Source organism: Pyxicephalus adspersus, chromosome 1 (genome assembly GCF_032062135.1).
Source record: "Pyxicephalus adspersus chromosome 1, UCB_Pads_2.0, whole genome shotgun sequence".
In the NCBI taxonomy this organism is placed as follows: Eukaryota; Metazoa; Chordata; class Amphibia; order Anura; family Pyxicephalidae; genus Pyxicephalus; species Pyxicephalus adspersus.
In genome coordinates this window covers 55,266,419-55,285,953 of record NC_092858.1, presented here as the reverse complement: position 1 = coordinate 55,285,953, position 19,535 = coordinate 55,266,419, and the positions used below count along the sequence as shown (strand labels likewise).

Here is a 19,535-nt window from a genome sequence, read left to right as displayed (position 1 = left end):
CAGAATGTGCACATATAAAGAAAGCTGAAAATGTCAAAACTACGCTCTTGCACAGTAAAGATAAAAATATGTATAAAAATAAAGCAAAAAGAATTCAGGAGTGGTGCATCGCTCACAGGCTGCACCTGTTCAGCACCATTTTGCTACAGCTATGCACTGCCTGACCTATAAAAAACTTAAATGATCCTCTGTGTCATATGAAACAGCTGAACTGTACACCAAAAGCTGCACTATCAAATTGACTGTATGCTTCAAGATTATTAAAAAGCACTCTGTATTTAGAGGTTGTTGTTTTAGTGACAGTGTTAAAGGAAATAAAAACAAGGTATCATAAGCAAATTAAACTAATTACAAGATTTCTAGACATTGCAGCAAGACTGTAACAGAATCATAACATAAAGCACTGGGAACTAGTTTGTCAGCCAAAGTATACAGGTGCAAGGAAACAATCCCAAGAAAATCTTTCAGTGTTTAACAAAGGATACTCCAATTACTACAAATGTCTCTTTAATAAATGGCAAACTCAGAGTGCTGACACCTACTGTAACCCAAAGGCAAATAATACAAATACCGCATGGAAGTCAACTAAGACAGCCCCACCCAGGCCATTTGCTTCAGAGGATGTTTAATATATTATTGTTCGCTCTGCTGCTTTGCCTATGCAAGGAAGCCTGCCGGGATCTGGCATAAAAGGGGTTTAGTACACAAACGTCCAACGCTGACAAACAATTCACACAGCTTTAGCCGATGTGGAACAACAAGTTCAAGCCAGCTATTTCATATTGGGATGTGAAGAGGCACAGGTATTAAAGAGGCACAGGTGACAAACTCAAATACACAGAGGGCCAAAATTAAAAAAACTTAGGCCAAGTCAGGGGCCAAACTTGAAATGTAGAAAAGAAATTGAGGAAGTTTTTCCTTCTCGATAGATATAAAACATTTACATATGAAAACAAAGAGGGTTTGCTTAACATTCAATCGGGAACAAGCCTATAATGGAGAAAGAGGCCTAAGATTTTTTTTAAACAATTTGCATGATAGAAAAATAAAAGGACCACATTAAGGTATGCAGAAGTGAAGTCTTTTGGATTTTGTTTATTCCTGGAGTGACACAAAACTTTCACTTTAGTGTACTCTGAATGGTTGTCAGTAGTATAGTAGGGTAAGTAGTCTTGTTTCTTTTTATTGTTTTTTCTAATTATTTTTCTTTGCCAGAGAATGCAATGTGAAACCAAATGATTTGCTGCATTTACTTGGTTCCACATTGCATTCTCTGGGTCACCTGTCAGTATAAACTCACCGGGGTCCACGCATAGGCTGCTGTAGGCCAGCTACAATTCATATTGCGAATTCTTTTGGAGGCAAAGACATTCGATTCGACATTTCGATTTCCTGGTTCCAAGGCTCCTGCAATATTAATCTAGTTTATTGCACAGTATAGACTCACTATGCTCACTATATACTGTATTGTGTGCATGTGTGTGTATTTTATATATCGAAATTTTGGTTAACTTGACAATATTTTTAGAACTATAAAATCTTCTCCGCACATTTTAGTTCTTGCACTCAAATAGAGGCCCAGCTGCATGTTACCCAGTACTGAAAGAAAAGCCACGGTAAGCCCTAACTATATGAAACAGATAAAAGCAGACATCTTTTATGGCCTTCCATACCCACATATACATGGGATATCGCTTTTTTAGTTTTGAAACACTAAAGGAATTGCAGTCATAGATTTAAATAAAATTACCTCTGGGGTAAAGAGTCATACTTAAAAAATGGTTATTGTATACAAGGGTGTCTAACTGTGCACAAATCTCTGCTGGTTAAAAAAAATTATAAAAATAAGGCGAGATGGACCTTGTCTAGTGCAAAACCATAAGGCGAGAAGGGCTTGTCTAGTGCAAAACCATCATATTGGATAGTACAGCTAGGCCATATTGAGTCTGTTTTGAGCCAAGGATGAGTAGGGGCGGCTGTGTTAATAAACCGGACAAATTTTGCTACATTTGTGGAAAGTATACCCCGTGTGATCAACACAAGAACCTAAACAAGAGGGTGAGATTTCCTTACAAGTATTACTTTAGATGTGAAATTGGAGACCAGGATAAAAGCTGGGCACCTCATATCTGCTGTCAGGTGTGTTACGTTGGCCTAACACAATGGTTGAATGGGAAAAGGAATAAAACGCCTTTTGCTGTGCCTATGGTTTGGTGTGAGCCAAAAGACCATCACTCAGACTGCTACTTCTGTATTAGTAAAATTGCTGGGTTTTTAAAGAAGATCAAATCAAAAACCCTTCATGTTGATTGTGAATCTGCTCTGAAGCCAGGGCCACATGATGCAGAGAATCCAGTGCCAGTCCCTCCTACATTTGTTACTGACAGTGACATGTCAGATGAGGAACAGGAGGATGATGTCAATGTTAAGGAATGTTATGAACCACAATTTGAAGAGGGTAAGCCACATTTTATAATCCAATCAGACTTAGATGATCCAAAAAGGGACTTGTTTTTGTCAAAGAAGAACTCTTAGCCTGCAGATTAAAGGAGTGAAATTTGCTACAAAAAAGGAACAACAACTTCACACTTTTGGGATCATCACACAAAGTTTGCAGGTTAGTACAAGCTGGAAAACGACATTTGCTTCTGTACCAACGTGAGTGGTCCGATGATAGAGTTAGGTTGCAAATACATACCAGAGAAGTGGAAATTGTTCATAGACTCAAGCAAAGCAAGACTGAAAACTGTATTGGTGCATAAAGGTAACAAAAAAACCTTCCGTTTCTCTTGCTCATGCCGAGGGAATAAAAGAGACATACGAATCCATGGAGGTCATTTTGAAATTGATTACCTATTCAGAGCACAAGTGGAACGTTTGTGGTGACACTCCTTCTTGGCCTGCAATTGGGATATACAAAAATATATGTGCTTTCTGTGCCTGTGGAACAGTCGTGATGAGGGCAACCATTACAAAGTAAAAGAATTGCCACCCAGACCTGAACACACTGTTGGCCAGTACAACGTGTAGCATAAATCACTCAATGATCCACAGAAAGTTTACCTTCCACCACTTCATATTAAACTTGGATTAATGAAAAAATTTGGGGTGATAACTGCTTCATTCATGAACTTAATATTAACCTGTACTATATTTTTCTTTATTGAGGAATATCAAGTCAAATCATAACTTTTTACTATACTGTTATATATACTACTCTATTTAAACTCATTAGGAGTTTCTTCTTCAGAATTTTAAAGTAGTTAAAACATTTAATGTATAGTAAACATCCCCTTCACTGTCTTTCGTACCAGTTGTCCTAGCAGAGAGAACTATTTGTTACCTGGTCAAAAGAACATCTAAAGCTGAAAACCATTTAAAACATACACACAATCCAAATATAAATCTCTACCATACTTTATGATAAACACGTGTACAAGACAATATGTGAAAGAATAGTCAATCATATTAAAAAAGTACTCTCTAGTAAGGATGAGCAAATCTGTCTGGGCTTTTCTTTTGTGCAACAGAACATTAAAGTGAAAACCAAAACAAACAATTCCCTATATTCAAAATGATTGCCTCAAAATCACTATATAGTGGCATGGGACAAATGCTATGCACTGCTGTATACATTGTGCCATTAGTGGTTACAACTGGAGACCTTGGGGCTTAGCACCAATGTAAAACATTTTTTTTTACCAGATTCCGACATGTACAGTGTAAAATGTACATACATGTAGTGCACAAGACTAAGACTTTTAAATATCTTAATATTGTTAACAAGCAGTAAAAAAGGTTTTAAAGCAAGCCGTCCATACCCCTATTTGAATTTTGAACTTAAGTCCTATGGTGTAGGATTTCAAATACTAACACTGTAAATATTCTTAAAGAAAAAGGACAACCTCATCAACATGCTGCTACTCCTTCTTAAAAGCTATAGAAGAAGACAATGGGATTTACCAAGGAGCTTTACAAGCCATCCATAGAACGCTTACTTTTTTCTGTTTTTTTAAGGGACAAAACCTTGAAGACATTCAATAAATCATAAGTGTTTACGGAATGTTTTAGCAGACAGGCTAGAGTAGAAGTTTGTCATCTTTATTGCCTAACTAAGTAAGAAGGGACACAAACCTCCCAAGAGCAAGATTTTCTACTAAGTATTCTGATTGCTTTGGAAGTCAAGTAAATCAGAGAAGAGCTGAGGGACAATTTATGCTCCTTTTGTACCATTTTGTACCATCCCTATTTAATGTACAGCGCTGTGTAATATGTTGGCGCTATATAAATCCTGTTTAATAATAATAATAGGGTGCAAAATTAAATCTAATAACGGATTTTATGGCGTACACTGTAGTTTTGTTTATGTTGGAGCACAGCATGAACTCCAGTCAAAATATACATGAAAGATGCATACATGTAGGTGTTCAGCTTTGTAACCCTCAATATGTACAAATAAAAGTATTTACACATGGACAATAAACAAAAAGGTAAAATAATTGATAATAAGATTATTCAATTGTAATCATTTATCTACAATTCAGGCAGGTTTGTGGGATAAAGTGTCCATAGTACAACCGAAAAAGAATAAGTGCGTAGATCAGGGATCTATTTTCAGCTGGCTTATTGCCACTTTTTAAAGGTGATGAGAGAAATTCACATTATTTCTGAAAACCTTTTCATAACAAATGTCATTTTCTATGACAATTTAAGACATGTTTCTTAGAATCAACAATTCATATGTCTAATCATGTACGAGAGATTTCTGCAGCAGTACGTAATGAAATCTGTATAATGGTTCACATACCTGCTACATATTTTTGTATATCTTACAACTGAGGAAGAATGACATTTCTTAGGAAGCCAATTTATTAGCTTTCCAGTAGGATTATACATGCCACAAAAGATACACTTCTCTAATATAAGAAAGGGAAATACCTAAAGAGGCAGCAAAAATTAATAAAACGGGCAAGGAAAACATTTTATTGTTTATGTGGGTAAAATTCTTGAACTTTTAATCAAATTGGGATATACCAGATATAGTGATTTCTGAGATGTAGGAGAGATTTTTTGGCAATCATTTTTTTGTTTGAATTGTAAATAAATGTGATCTCTTGGTTTTTGGGTCTGAATGCAGGCCCAGTCTACATGCTGCAACCTGGAGACCCTGTTTAGTTGTTTGCAAGCCTCCAAAAAGGAAGCTCTTTGTGAGGTTAATGTAGGAAAGGTGGCCTATAAAGTTCATCATATAGCTGTGAAAATCTAGGGCCACACAATAGGACTCAAGCATCTGGAGTGAAATAGGCATTTTCACTATCAGGAGCTGGTCTATTTGCAATCTTCTATGGCAGATCACAGGTACAGGTTCCAAGGAAATCTACCAACCCATTTTTTGGGAAGTATCCTGGCCTGTCATACTGAACAGATTTTTAACCAGTCTCATGAAACATGGCCAATCTTAGGGATTTCACTTCATAGGCCCAGCTTTAACAGGTGTTACCCTGGAGTGGCCTCCTATCATTATATTTCCCATCACCCTCTATTGGTAACTCAGGCCCTGGTTGCCACTCTTGGATATATGTTGACTCCTCTCTACAGTATGCTTAACACTGCAAATATTGCCCTCTTGGATATATACATATACTGTCAACATGTCAAACTAGTGTGATGTCAGTGGAAATAATGCCTCTTACATGGCTGGCCAGTGGGAATAATGTCACAATTACAAATAGCCAAAATGATCATTGGTGGCAGTTGAAACTGACCTAAAAGGCACAAATTGCTCATTGCTCAAGAAACCCCTAGCAACCTCTGGAGGAACCTTAGGGTTCCATGGATCCCTGTTTGAGGAACCTAGGTGGTTGGCTATGGAGTATGTATGGTGGAGGAGGAAGGGAGGGGGCAGCTCTCCTTAGCTTACATGGTGCACAGTCACCCCCTGCACTGTCCTTTACCTGTGTAAGCAGATGTGACTTTCCTGCCATCTTCCAACACACAAGAAGGTGACCATGCACGAGGACCATGGGAGACAGCACTCACCTTATAATAGCAAATTCCACAAATGCCTTCATGGCAGGTTGATATAACATTTTATGGTTTCTTCTTCTAAATGTAATAGGTATCGTGATTTACACTGAGGAATGGACTTGGCACTCCTTAGCCCTCATGGTTCTCTAAGTGGTATGGAAATACAAACCCCTCATGTACATGTTGGCTTTTGGATGTGGTAGTATGGACTTTTAGTTTTTGACTATGGACTGATAAGACACGTTGTATTTCTCTAAATGAAAAGCCACAAGCAACAAAAAATGGGCATAGGCTGGGTTTACATTTCTTTGGGTCCGATAGTGTAAATTGTATCACTGGCATTTTATTTCCACTAGTGACCCAGACAACATTGTGGCTGTTGTAAAAAGGCAATATAGCATTTTTCTGACAATAATTTCTGCAATGTTGCAACTTTTAGCTCCAAAGATGAAAGACCACACTTCCTATTTCTGGTGTAACCTGACATACAGTAGGATTCTACATCTACTGGGACTAAAAACGGTAGTGTTTATGGCAGTGCTGCCCAACTCCAGTCCTCTAGGGTCAGGATACATTTTTTTTTATAACAGTGAGCAGTATATTTAGTAAGGTATGGTTTGCAAAGAGTCAGAACATGACTGTTTATGCCTCCCAAAGACTGGAATTAGACAGCCCTAGCTCATAGTGTGGAAGCATATAGAAGCAACCTCGAAAAGCAATAGTAGCAGACAGAAAAGGATTTCTAAGCAGTCTTGGTCTGAACCAGTTATGTCGGCTCAGCTACATAAGCACCATACGATAAACCGATCCAACCAAAGTTAGCAAAACTGGGTTGTGATTTGCTCATTTCTATATGAAGTTCTACATTTTTTGCTGCCAAATCAAAATTTTTACATCTAATCACCTCACTGAAAAAAATCAAAGTTAAAATAACAGTGCCACTCCAAAAATAAAATTACTTTGTTTTAGCTAAAGAAATGTTTTGTTCAGATCAAGCAGGGGAAAAATGTGGAATCACTCAACAATGACATTTGGCATTGACATTTGAAAAGAATTGTTTATATTACAGCAGGTAGGTGTGTCATAATAAAGGAGGTGTATACTAAAATGGGTTATTTGCGTAAGAATTCTCTTACACATGAAATAAAATATATATATCAGTATTATCACACGTTCACACATATTTCCATGTATACACTCCCTAACACAATAACTCAAAGAGGACCATTAACACCATTTTTGCTTTATCTTTAATCTATATTCTCTAGGGTGATTCTAGACAGCTGGAGTTTCCATTTTTGCATGCTTATCTTTGAAACAAAATATAAGAATTCTTTTCAACAGTGTAAAGTCAAGGGCATGTATATTTACAACTGGGAGCTAGAAATCAATTTTGCATTGACAGGCCCAGGTAATTTACAATCACACTCATACTGACATAGAATCTTGGAATTTATTACTGTTGTAGCAATATACCATCGCCTAGCAACAGATCAAGATCAACACCTGTACATGTATATAGAGTATTAAGCAACCTTCATTACTTGTAGAAATCCTTATAAGGAAAAAGATATGACAGTTATGTTACATCGCTTTAATCCACACCCTGTGCAGCTATGTTCTTGGTGTCCTTTCATTTTTTACAATATTTATATGCTGCATTACAAGAGTGATAGGATACAATATACATTCCTGTATTTATTCATAACAGGATGAATATGAATTAATCACAATCAATAACCAGCAAAACCAAGCCAATATTGCTTGGACTTCCAAGATCGCACTTGTTTTACTCCAATCTACCCAATGCATTTTCAAACGCCATACATATTGGCAAAGCTGTATGAATATAACAACACTAGAAGAGGTCTGTGCTAGAAGGAGCAAACTGCTAGAAAAACATTGGAAAATACTTACAAACAGGAAATCCAGGAAAGCATGACTTGATCTTGATGTGTTTTGTACTAAGAGTACTTACTCATAAGGCTCATACTCCTAGGACGAAAATACCTCCGCCTTGTAACCATGGGAGCCATACCATAACCAAACAGGGAAGGAGCACCCGTGTTCCCTAAGGAAAGGATTTTAAGGCTTAATCTTACAACAATTTATTTTCCTTCATTGTCCAAGAATAGACAAAGGAAGCCATTAACCTTAAAGACTTCCAAAAGCAGTCCAGCAGCATATTATTGTTATTATTATTAAACAGGATTTATATAGCGCCAACATATTACGCAGCACTGTACATTAAATGGGGGTTGCAAATGACAGAATACAGGCAGTGACACAGGAGGAGAGGACCCTGCCCTGAAGAGCTTACAATCTAGCATAAACCACATTTGCATATCCAACAAGAAAATGGGGCCTATCTATAAGACTTTATGCCCAAGCTGGCATCAGCAAAGGCCTCAACATTTAACTGCCATTGAGGACCTGCAAGGTCCAAAAGAAACTAATAGATCCGATGAGATTTCACAGGAAAGGGGGAAAACTTTAAATCGCTGTTATCCTTCATTTCTTATGGAAGGATTAATGATTTTTTGGAGTCCATCTGGATTTAATAAAGAGAAAAAATAAATTTTTTAAATAATTCTTTAAATAATTGTCACACATTGTTATGTGTGGAAGATATACAGGTGGAGGGCTGCAATTAAGTTCTTTGCAGGATGGGATCTTCTCACTTTTTTGCAAATGCTGAAGCAACTTTTTCTGAAAGAACACCCAAATCAAATGAGTTTCAAAAGGTTGTTGTAAGAGGGAATCCCTCCATTGCCCTAGAGCATGGGTGTCAAAACTTTTTGCAAAGAGGGCCAGATTTGGTGAGGGGGGACGACTATTCAGCAGTACTCAGGGTTAGTGTGGGTGTGGTCTGTGCGGGTTCTGCACAGCACACTCCCACTATAATTACGTAGGGGATTACCTGTGCACACATGGGGACTCCTGTCCTGCTGATTATGCCCACCAAGTAGCGGGCCAATAACTGCAAGGCGGTTGGTCAACTCTAATGAGATATAAAATATCTTTTTTGTATGCATGTATTTTATACTGTGGTCAACAGTGCTGGCAGGCCGCATATTATTGTTTTTTTGACGGAGGCTGCGGGCCAGTGGAAATCTAAATACGGGCCGCAATTGGCCCTCGGGCCTGACTTTGAACATGCCTGCCCTAGAGAGTGTGTTGGAGTACTCTGGTCTCCTCCCCAACCTGTCAGTGATCTGTTGTGAGGATCTTCCAAAAGAATGTAGTGAAAGTCTTCCCAACTACAAAGCTGGATTACTGCGACAAGGACTGGACTGAATTGTTCCACAATATTAATATGTTCTATTTTATTAGTCAAGAGTGAAACAGTAAGCCGTGTTAGAAAACGCAGTATATTACCAGAAGAGCTGGAAAAGGGTCTTCTCTTCAGGACAAAAACCTGCAACCAACACATTGAAATGTGGAAGGAAAATAAATCTATAATAGCTACTGTAAGCACCGCCCATGGAATCTTTAGCATCAAACTGTAGGCATTTAACACAACCAGAATAGTCAGATACTGAAGATTCTAGTCACACCTTTAACACTGCAAAAAGGAAAAAAAAAAAAAAAAAAGATACAGAAAAAGAAATGGACAGTTATGGCAAGTGTTGAAATGTAACAATGTTTTATTTTTTTTTTTATTAAAATTATTTTTATTCGCCTTAACAGTAAAAGTCTCCATGTTATACTACAGAAACACCACTTCCACAGTTCACATGCTTGTTAGAACTACTGGTACCCATAATAAAGTTCACTATGTTCTGTGAAGGTTGTGTGAAGCTATAAAAACAGCCTGCTTATTTAGGAAGGATACCGGTATATTGGCGTTACTGTGCATTTACATAGCACTAACAATTTGCAAGGCTTCAAAGAGTCTATAGAAATGTCACCAACAGTCCTTCAAAACAAATCACAAAACCAATACCATAATCAAATGATTCTAGCAGTCTCAGGTCAACCCACACACCAATGGATTTTTGGAAAGGCAGAAAACAGGTGAAACCCACACAAATAAGATTCAAACTTGGAACCCTGGTGCTGCAACAGGAGAGTGCTAGCCACCATACTGCCTTTTCAAGACATCCACTTAGTTGCCCAACTGTTAAATCCTTGAAGTCATATCTACATAACTAGCATTTTTGAAACAAGTCCAATGAGAACCTAAATATTCCTCACCCAATAGTTATACTTGAAACAGCAGGTGGGTGAGGCATTCATTTCCTGGCCAACTATACAAAATGGAATTTAGCCACCACCTTTTGATGTTTATTGCATACATCTATCAAGAAGCACTACAGAAATCTCCACATTTGTATTTATTTCCCCTGCAATGTCAACAAGGTAAATGCCTTATGTTGAGTATATGCCTGTGTTTAGCACTACTTGGAACAAGGGAAACTTTATAGGATCATTTTTCCATTAATCCTTCGTAAATAAGAAAGTTACTGAATACAAACTTTGCTTAAAGCCTAATTCTTGAATAGCACATTGGCCTACTTTCAGTGCTAAATCTATAAGAAAAACAAAACGCATTTATGTTCCTTTACACTACACTGGTTAGTGCATTAAGGGGTCGAATATAATTTATTTAGTAGCCTACTATTAAGAGTCTTACAGTGTCATATTAAAAAAAAAGAAAATGAAACCGAAAATAAAAAGAACAAAAATGGTGATAAATCAGATTCCTCTTTTTTGACCCACAGTCACAAAGTTCTCTACTTTTCCCCAGCTTTTAAAATAGACCAGTACCTCTGAGTGGGGTTTCTTCGTATATGAACAGGGTTTTGTTAAGAGAAATGTCAGTTACACACATCGTAAGTATTTTATCAAGATGCATTGAAGATTTGTACCTTCTCTGTAGACACAGTGACAGGTCCTAGTTAGTAAGTTACTGACAAATATTAATTCACTTCTAAAAACACAATAAAAGGCAACAACCTAAATTTTATATATTAGGGAAACCTCCCAGCTAAATATTTTTTCTGTGTACTCCGATCATTAATGGCTATTTAGTAACCTAACATGGCTGAAAATAGTTACAAGTTTAGGAGTATAACTAGTTCCAAAACTGCTTTTATCTGCCATGTGAATTCCACATTACAAACAAAAATCACTTTGTGCCCGTTCAGACTAGCACACTGTTTGAAGTGCTGTAGCTTGGACATTCTAAAAATTGATAGAATTTTCAACATACAATAGATTTAGATGTTTGCAAACATATCTGCTTACATTAGGCATTTTCAAAAGTTATAAATGTACATAATCTCCCCCAAGTTAACCTAGAAACTAGGGCTACGTGCAACATGTCTTCCCCAGACAACACTTTTCAGTTGCCACCCAGCTATTAATAGACAACTGCCCAGCATGGTCTTTATGTATAATGTCGGAGAACCATCAGTCAGAAGCCAGTCAACTCCGCTTGGGACGGTTGGAAGTTCTTCTTCCAGCAGAACTGAAAGGCTGCTTGCTCTCACCAAGAGCTTTCCTTTACCGTATGCACCATCTGTTATTAGTTCTGAAGATAATTTATTTGCTGACCACAGGAGAGCCCTGGTGTACCAGAGTGTAGATTTGATGTACAAGGTTTAGATCACATGTTTTTGCAAGTGGTTTTACCTTTTAACTAACATTACCACAAATGGTTTAATGTTTTTATGTCCTTTTTTTCAGGTGGTAGGAAGTAGCAGTGGTTGCAGTTACAGTTAGCGGTTACACTCCGTACAAAACCTGGGACACTAGGGAGTTAGGTCACAATACAGGTGCCCTGGACAGTTGGGATATAACACAAAGACGAAGGAAAAATTGGACATAAAATCTGTGGGCTTTAGAAAGTAGGGAAAAAAAATATATGCAAGAAAGCTAACACTTTGTACAGCGCTGCATAGCAGGGCAGCGCTATATAAATGACATCAACACAATTACAGGGGTTACTGGACACCTATGGCACCCACAACTGGGAAGACTAAATTTGCTGGAGATTGCCCCACTTTTTGCTTTTCAGCTTCCCCCAACTGAGAGGAAAAAAAACATTTTGGGGAAGATACTAATGAGAACAATCCAAGCAAAGCTGGATGAACTTCCACATATCTGCCCGTTAAAGGGACACCTTGCAATCCAATGAGGGCAAAATCTTAAAACTGGACTCCTATTTGTTCCATATACATACCCCAAAACCTTCTTTTTCGTCTTCATTTAGTATACTTGAACAGTAATTATGGTAATTTTTCAATTTATTATTCAAATTGCAATTATCCTTTTCTCTATAGAATCCAAATATATTTACAATTTATCAATCTCAGTTTCCATTTTTAAAGATAACTTTTGATTGCAACTGTATAAAAACACATTATGTTTTGTGATCAAGGTTAAAAATCCAGTCTACCTGTTGTACATTATCATGGCAATAAAATTTGATGAGATTCTGACATATCCTAGTATGACAAGTTTTGTTTTCACAACAACATTCTATTAGCCTAGTTTTAAGTCTAGCTTTGAGATTAAAACTTCAGAGAATAATAGCATAATTAAAAAATAATTGTAGGCACAGTGTGCCACTGTATGCCAATAAGCAGGAAACCAAATCAGTACTGTTCTAGTCCCTCAAAATCAAAAGTAAACCATCAGAATCCAGTAACAAAACATTACACCCACTGCACCACACACACCAACACAACTCACAGTGCGGCACAGAACAATTAAAATGCAGGATTATGCTTGTAGATTGTAAACATTGGCTCCTCATGTACTCCATTTACAGCACCTGCTTCTACTTTACAAAGATGATGGGTGAACACAATCAGTAACAACCCAAGGACCTGACACACAGACACACAATACAGAGACTTTCGGTATAGCAGTATGCTTTTAAACCGAGTGAACAAATCTGAAATATATACAATGGGAAATTTTTATTTTGAATAGAAAAGAAAAGATTAGAAGCCCGGTCATTGTTCATTCCAATGCTTGGCACTTTTAGAGAGGATTTTTCATCACTTCTTGTTTTTATAACAACCTTTTACAGACAGGAAGTGGGGGAAATATATCAAATACACACAACTACTTAAGTTGCACTTTTTTTGCGGTTTTAGAGTTTTCTTTACTTCCTGTCCTGATGAGACAACCTTCATATCATAAACAGTAAAACCTGACAGCATCTCTAATCCTTCCTCACTCTATCCAGAATTTGAAAAAAAAAAGTGTGGGTATTTAGCAATTTAGTGGAACTTAAGCTACGAACACACGGCAGATTTTTATCGCCCGATAATCGGCATCGGACAAATATCGGGCGAAAATCTGCCGTGTGTACAGTCGGTGTCGTCCATCGTCCGAACGACCGTCCTGCCGGATCCACGGACGATGGACGACAACCGATCCTAATGAAAGGGAAGGGGGAGAGCGCGCAGCAGGGTGCCACTCCGTCGCTCTCCCCCCTCCCCTCTCCATAGAGCATGAACGGTGCTGTATGTACAGCACCGTTCATGCATCATGCACTCCCTTGTCGTTGGAAAGGATCGTGAAAGATCCTTTCCAACGAGAAAAATTGCAAGTGTGTACGCAGCTTTAGGCTGCTTCTTTCCTTTAATATTTTGATGCCAATACACTGCAAAAGCAGTCATGTATACATAATAGAAAACATTTTTATTCTATGTAGTCATAAGACAATCACGCCCTGCAAACGCCTTAACATCTCTGTGATAAACCTCAAAGAAAATCAATATCTTAAGGTAAACATTCTGCCAAAGAGCAGACACCACAAGAAATCCACCTCAGTTAGTAAAAAAACAGTAAGGCCAATAAGTGACACCTAGCAAACAAAACTAAAACATTTAAAAAAACTAATAGGGCAGGTTCTTTACTGCAGAGAGGGCATGTCATGTTTCTTCAGCACTAAAAAATACCTAGGTAAGTTTGTTTTATTGCAGTATAGAGAGAGTCTGTCCCTTCTGCAGTAAGGGATATGATATACCTGCTCACATTTTTAGATTGAGTTTCCTTTTAAAATTGTACAGGGCCAAGGAACATTCTTCCTAGCTAATGAAAAGAAGGGTAAACATTTTGAGAAATTAAACAAGTCTTAAATTGAGGTTAAAATGATGAGAAGTTGCATATTAAATACGGATATTTACATGTACATTCACCCACACATGCATGTTTATCAAAAACACGGAGGGCAACGATCAGAAAACGTTACAGATGGAGGACAAAACTGAAATCAGCTGCATCAGGCAATCACATCACAAAACCTTACCAAGCATCTAAGCACAAATATGAACATAAAATACATATTCCCCCATGTTAACATGGCATTGATGTAAAAGAATAAAAAATGTAACAGTGTGGGTGGAAATTCCTACATACATTATATTCCCAAATCTGCACTTCATTTAGTGCTAGGGAAAAGGTTGTCTACCAAACCATACTTGACAGGAAAACAAAGGCAGGAAGAAAATAATCCATGAAAAGGAAAAAGAAAGCATCAGTAAGGTCACACAACAATGTGCTAAGTAATTACTTAGCTACAATGTGTTAAAATACAGATAGGAAGTGAGTACAATTAGCCTGCTAACCATTTAGTGGAATCAGTAACCCAGTTTCCGTTTCAAGACAGAATAATTGGAAGGCACCACCACCTTAAAGACCTCATACAGAACACTACGAAATTCACGGGGCTTAGAAAAATTCAAATTCAAGTTTTCACTAGTGCTCGTCTTAGAATGGGATTATTCACTCCACATTGTTTCTGCGGTGTTGAGTTTGTACTGCATTGCCAGAGTTCTGTATCAAAAATGGCTGCTAAGTGAAAATCACAGGCTTTTCCATGACCAAAGAGACCACAAAGTCTATTTTGTTCAAAGTTCTTTCCACAGGGCCACCATAGCTTTTTTTTTTCTGGGTAGCATTGTACAATAAGCAACACAGGCACAACTCTGTGTTTGTAATAAACAACTCCCTTGCAGATATGCAGGATTTGCATCATCCCTGCTCCGTCATTCAAGAAGCAAAAGACTTCAAACCCAAAAGACTGGGTGAAGGTGGAAGGACTGGTGAGAGATGGTAGCAGTAACAACGCATCTCTGAATGGATCACTGTCAGTTAAAGCGTACCTAAACTCAGAAATTTCACTTTACATAAAAGGCTAGACAACCCTTTATGTAAAGTAAAAATTTTGTTGTTTTCACCTAGGCGATCAAGAATGAATGAGAACGCAGAGCCTCCCAGGGTACCTATGTCACACATCCCAGGAGGCTCTTGGGTGCTACTTCTGCACATGCCCGAGCACCTCAGGCATGCGCAGAAGGAGCCTTTTCGCACAAAGAGTAATTTGCCGATTTCAGGCATACGCAGTGAGCTCGACAAGTTTTTTCCTCATCCTATGTCACTCGATCTCTCGCCTGGGTTGGGTGACCTGGGATTAGGAAACTGGGAAAAGAGACGAAGATGGCGGCGCCTGGAGCAAGGGCTCTGGGACAAAGCGGGACCTGATGCAAGACACCCCCAGATGATCGGACTGCCCTGCGGGATTGAAGCCAAGTGTTTTTTTTTTATTTATTTAATTTTTTTGACAGTTTTTAGTTTAGTTTCCCTCTTTATGTCCGACAAACAGTCTGTGCAGGTCTAGAGGTCTGGAGATCTAAGGTTCTGCTTTAAAATGCATTGCAAAAGTTAAGGTGGTAAGAGTCCTCCAAACAGTGGTGAACATAAACAGTAGACCTCTGTGCAGAAATGACTATAAAAGCCAGCAAAGGAATTTGCAAATGCCTTTACTAACCTTCACAAACACCAGGTGTTTGCCTGAAAATGAGAATGCAGAAAGCGAATAACTGTCAGGTATAATGAAAGAAATATAAAGGGTATAGAGCTGCCTCATTTCTGGTAAGAGAGCATATAAACAATAAACCATAAAATATACCAATTTATGACAGTGACACCAGCAGCTGCATTAGACACTTGACTAGTGGAAGGACAAGAAGCATTTTCAAGAAACAGAAGACAGGTTATGGTCTTTATTATGCCAGACAACACAAAGGCCAGATGACAAGCATATCAAGCTCTTGTGGGAAGAGCTTAACCTCGAGGTCAGGAAAAATAAACAAAAACAGTTGCGCATAAAGAAAGGCTACAGAAAGCACCCAACAGCTAATATACTTAAGGTCTGCAAAATTGTATTTGCTGTAAGTAGAGGAATATCACATTTATAGTTCATTGTGGGACTCCAAATTCTGACCCTTTAATGCTAGCTCTGAAAAGAAATAATTTTAATAACACAAATTCCTATGCAAATCCAACATGAAAGCAACCATCCAATCAAAGCAACATTTCTTACTAGGTACCATAAGAACATTAGCTAGTAGACAAGGAGCATTACAACAATGAGTAATATTTTTGTAAACTACTTACCAAACCAGCAATAGGCGTTGACAGCCTATTTATCTTTTTAATGATTCCAGGCTTGATCTTGTTAATAAGGCTAAGTATAAAAGAAAAACAAAATAAGAGTGAAATACAAACAGGGATTATTTGTTGTTTTTTCCCTAGTAATTTATAGCCATATTTAAGGATCACTTCTTAAAGCATGCAATGTAGCACAATCCATATATTCAGGCCTATATACCTATTCAAGCATAACCACATTGAAGCATATTGGTGCGTTCTAGTGAACGCATAAACCCTAGCTGTCACTGTCTGCAAGTGCAAACCCAACCCTACTTGATAGCTAGGTTTGCGATCATGGTGCACACAGAGTTCCAGCTAGGGTAATGTCTTCGATATAATGCACTAGCAGCATCAATGTAGTTTGGCCCTTAAAGTGATTTGATCACAAAGCAAAATACTTTAGCCTCATGCAGTCATATCCCAGCCACTACCTTTAACAATTTAGGGCAGTTACATCACTTGTAGTTATGCAGAACAGATTTAGCCTTACTAACCCATAAGTAAATTATTGGCGTTGCTAATATTAGACCAGTCATATAAACATTTTACTTTGTGACAGGCTCCCCTACGAAAAAAATTACATGGTTTCTAAAGGATCCCAAAGAAACAAAGGCACCCAGACACATAAGTGTAAGGGAATTTCCCCAGAATGAGTGTTAATCTTACTCCTGGCAGTTGTCACTGAAAACATCTCTATGGGAAAAGCCATACACCTCAGGACTGCTACATGCCACTATGAGTATGGTTCCCTATAGAAATATTGGGGCAGCTACATACATGCAAAAGGGGATGATTCTGGAAAAAATGCTGAACAATGGGTCCAGAGTGAGGTTCTGGATGAAGAAATAACTTATGTAAAACATCGGCCTTCACACGTTATGAAAATCAAAACCTAAATCTGTGGATTAAGAATGCCTGGCTAACGATTGAAATGTAGATACTGAGAGTTTGTTTAAAAAGTTTTATTGGTGTGGCTTCATTGACATGCCATCAGTCCTGTGGGGCGTGCTGGTCCAGGTAAAAATTGTCTGCATGCTTTAAACAAGCTTAGTGGGAACTTACTTATTTCATTGTGTTGCAGTAGGGATTTAGAAATTACACACCCTGCATTTTTTTCTTTAAAATGTAAATGCCAAATATGTTTGGCCTGGATACTTACTCACAAAACAGTACTCCATTTTCAAGTGCAGAGCGAAAATTCTGGTTTTCAAAACTTTTACCTGTAACTTCCTACAATAGGATGAAAATTGAAAATTAGTTGATACCATTGGTGTTACAACATATTTTCGACAAAATACTGATACAATAAAAAATGCCTAATGAATGTTTTATTACTTTAAAAATCCAACCTGCTACAATACACAGACAGTAAAAGGCAGTCAGGAGAATCAACTATAAAAACTGGCAGATAGAAATATTGTGACATACATAAGTAGGTGTGCCATGGGAGAAATGCAGCAAGTGGCTAGAAAAAAAAAAACACTTTGTAGGCACTCCATGGCCAGTCTTACCTTGGGGGCAAAATTTTCAGAGTCTGCACAGTAAAACTTATTTACAAATGTACAATACTCATACAACTATATTACTTATGTAGATTATTACTGAGCTGTCAGAGGAGTTTAGCTGATAACCCTGCAAATGTTTCCTGCATGTTCAGAACATGAATAATTACAAATGCTTTGCTAGTTTATCAAAAAATCTTTTAGGCTCCACTGCCATGCTGAAGGACACCAATGGATGTCTAGTGTAACTCATACTAATAACCAAAGAGCTTCTTACCATACTGCATCATTGCATTTCGACATTGTCAAGGACGATCTGAACTACGTAATGTATTTATCGGCGTTACATAAAGGCAGTATAAATTCCCAAAGATTTTTTTTTATCATCATGAACACATTCTGACTGACTGCTTGAAAGGTGTCTGAAAGCTTAACCAGAATAAATTGGACATGTTCCTAAAATTTGCATGTATCTGTTCACCCCTGCATTGCACCATTCTATCAGTAATAATTCCCAGAATCTTTAAAACTAATACTTTGATGCTCCATCATTCTTTTCAGGAAAGCTTACCATTTTTATAAAGGATTATCAAAGATATTTTTTTCCACTTGAAGGATACCAACCCAAAATTCCAGCTTCACGTTGTATACCAGAACTTTCCTTCCCAAACTTAGGCTACACAAATCAGATAATAGTTGCACAAGACATATGACCAAAATCTGACAGGAGTACAGTGCTCCCCAAACTTTCATCAAACCGTTACAGTAGATTCGTGAATGACCAATGTGTATGCTTTTAAATGACAGCATAGCAGGGTTCTACCTCATCTTTCCCCCCTCCCTTCTCCATTGAACAGTGTGCAGCTGTGTATACAGAGCTTGTTATCGGTTAACGGAAAGGATCACAAAAGACCATTTTCAGCAACAATCATCTGATACCCGTCGGATGTCTGTGCGAGGCTTTACCATCCCTGGACAACCCCCTTCTTTATTGGATTTGTTACCTATGACAGTCTACATGCAAATACAGCCCATTTCAGTTTTCTCAGTTTATTATATATATATATATATATATATATATATATATATATATATATATATATGTATGATGTTAGTAAAAATCACACAAGCCTGCATAGATATAAATGAGCACAAAAGCAATATTTCAGAACTGTTCCCATTATGTCAGACGTGCTGCAATGGGGTAATTAATACACTTATTAAAATATAAAGCTTGGTAACATAACAAGTGTAGGTGTGGTACCGAGCTTTCAAATACATGTGAATTGTGAAACTATTTACATTGCATTCTTATCTAATCCTGAAAGGCGTCATTACCTTCACATAACAGCAAAGGAGAAGTAGAAAAATATTATGTAATGATAACTTCCAGAGAAGACTACATAGAGCACTATGGACTATAAAAGTTCACATAAATACAATGACCAATTGTTAAAGTGTATATGAAAATAAATTCTTGGTCATATAGAGACAATCCATAATCAAGGTTTCCAAATGTTGAAAAACCTGGGCCTGGACCTAATTTACCCA

At 37.6% G+C, this 19,535-nt stretch overlaps 1 protein-coding gene across 11 annotated transcripts in view; it reads right to left on the bottom strand.

Annotated features, from left to right (window-relative positions):
- Window positions 1–19,535, bottom strand: part of LMO7 (LIM domain 7) — an 87,972-nt gene that overhangs the window by 50,313 nt on the left and 18,124 nt on the right. For all 11 annotated transcript variants that reach the window (XM_072410684.1, XM_072410668.1, XM_072410691.1 and 8 more), the window contains exons 3-4: window positions 17,642–17,712; window positions 16,447–16,516 (exon numbers count right to left, since the gene is read on the bottom strand). In XM_072410684.1, the coding sequence (XP_072266785.1) occupies window positions 16,447–16,516; window positions 17,642–17,712 (141 nt within the window). The remainder of the gene's footprint in view (window positions 1–16,446; window positions 16,517–17,641; window positions 17,713–19,535) is intronic.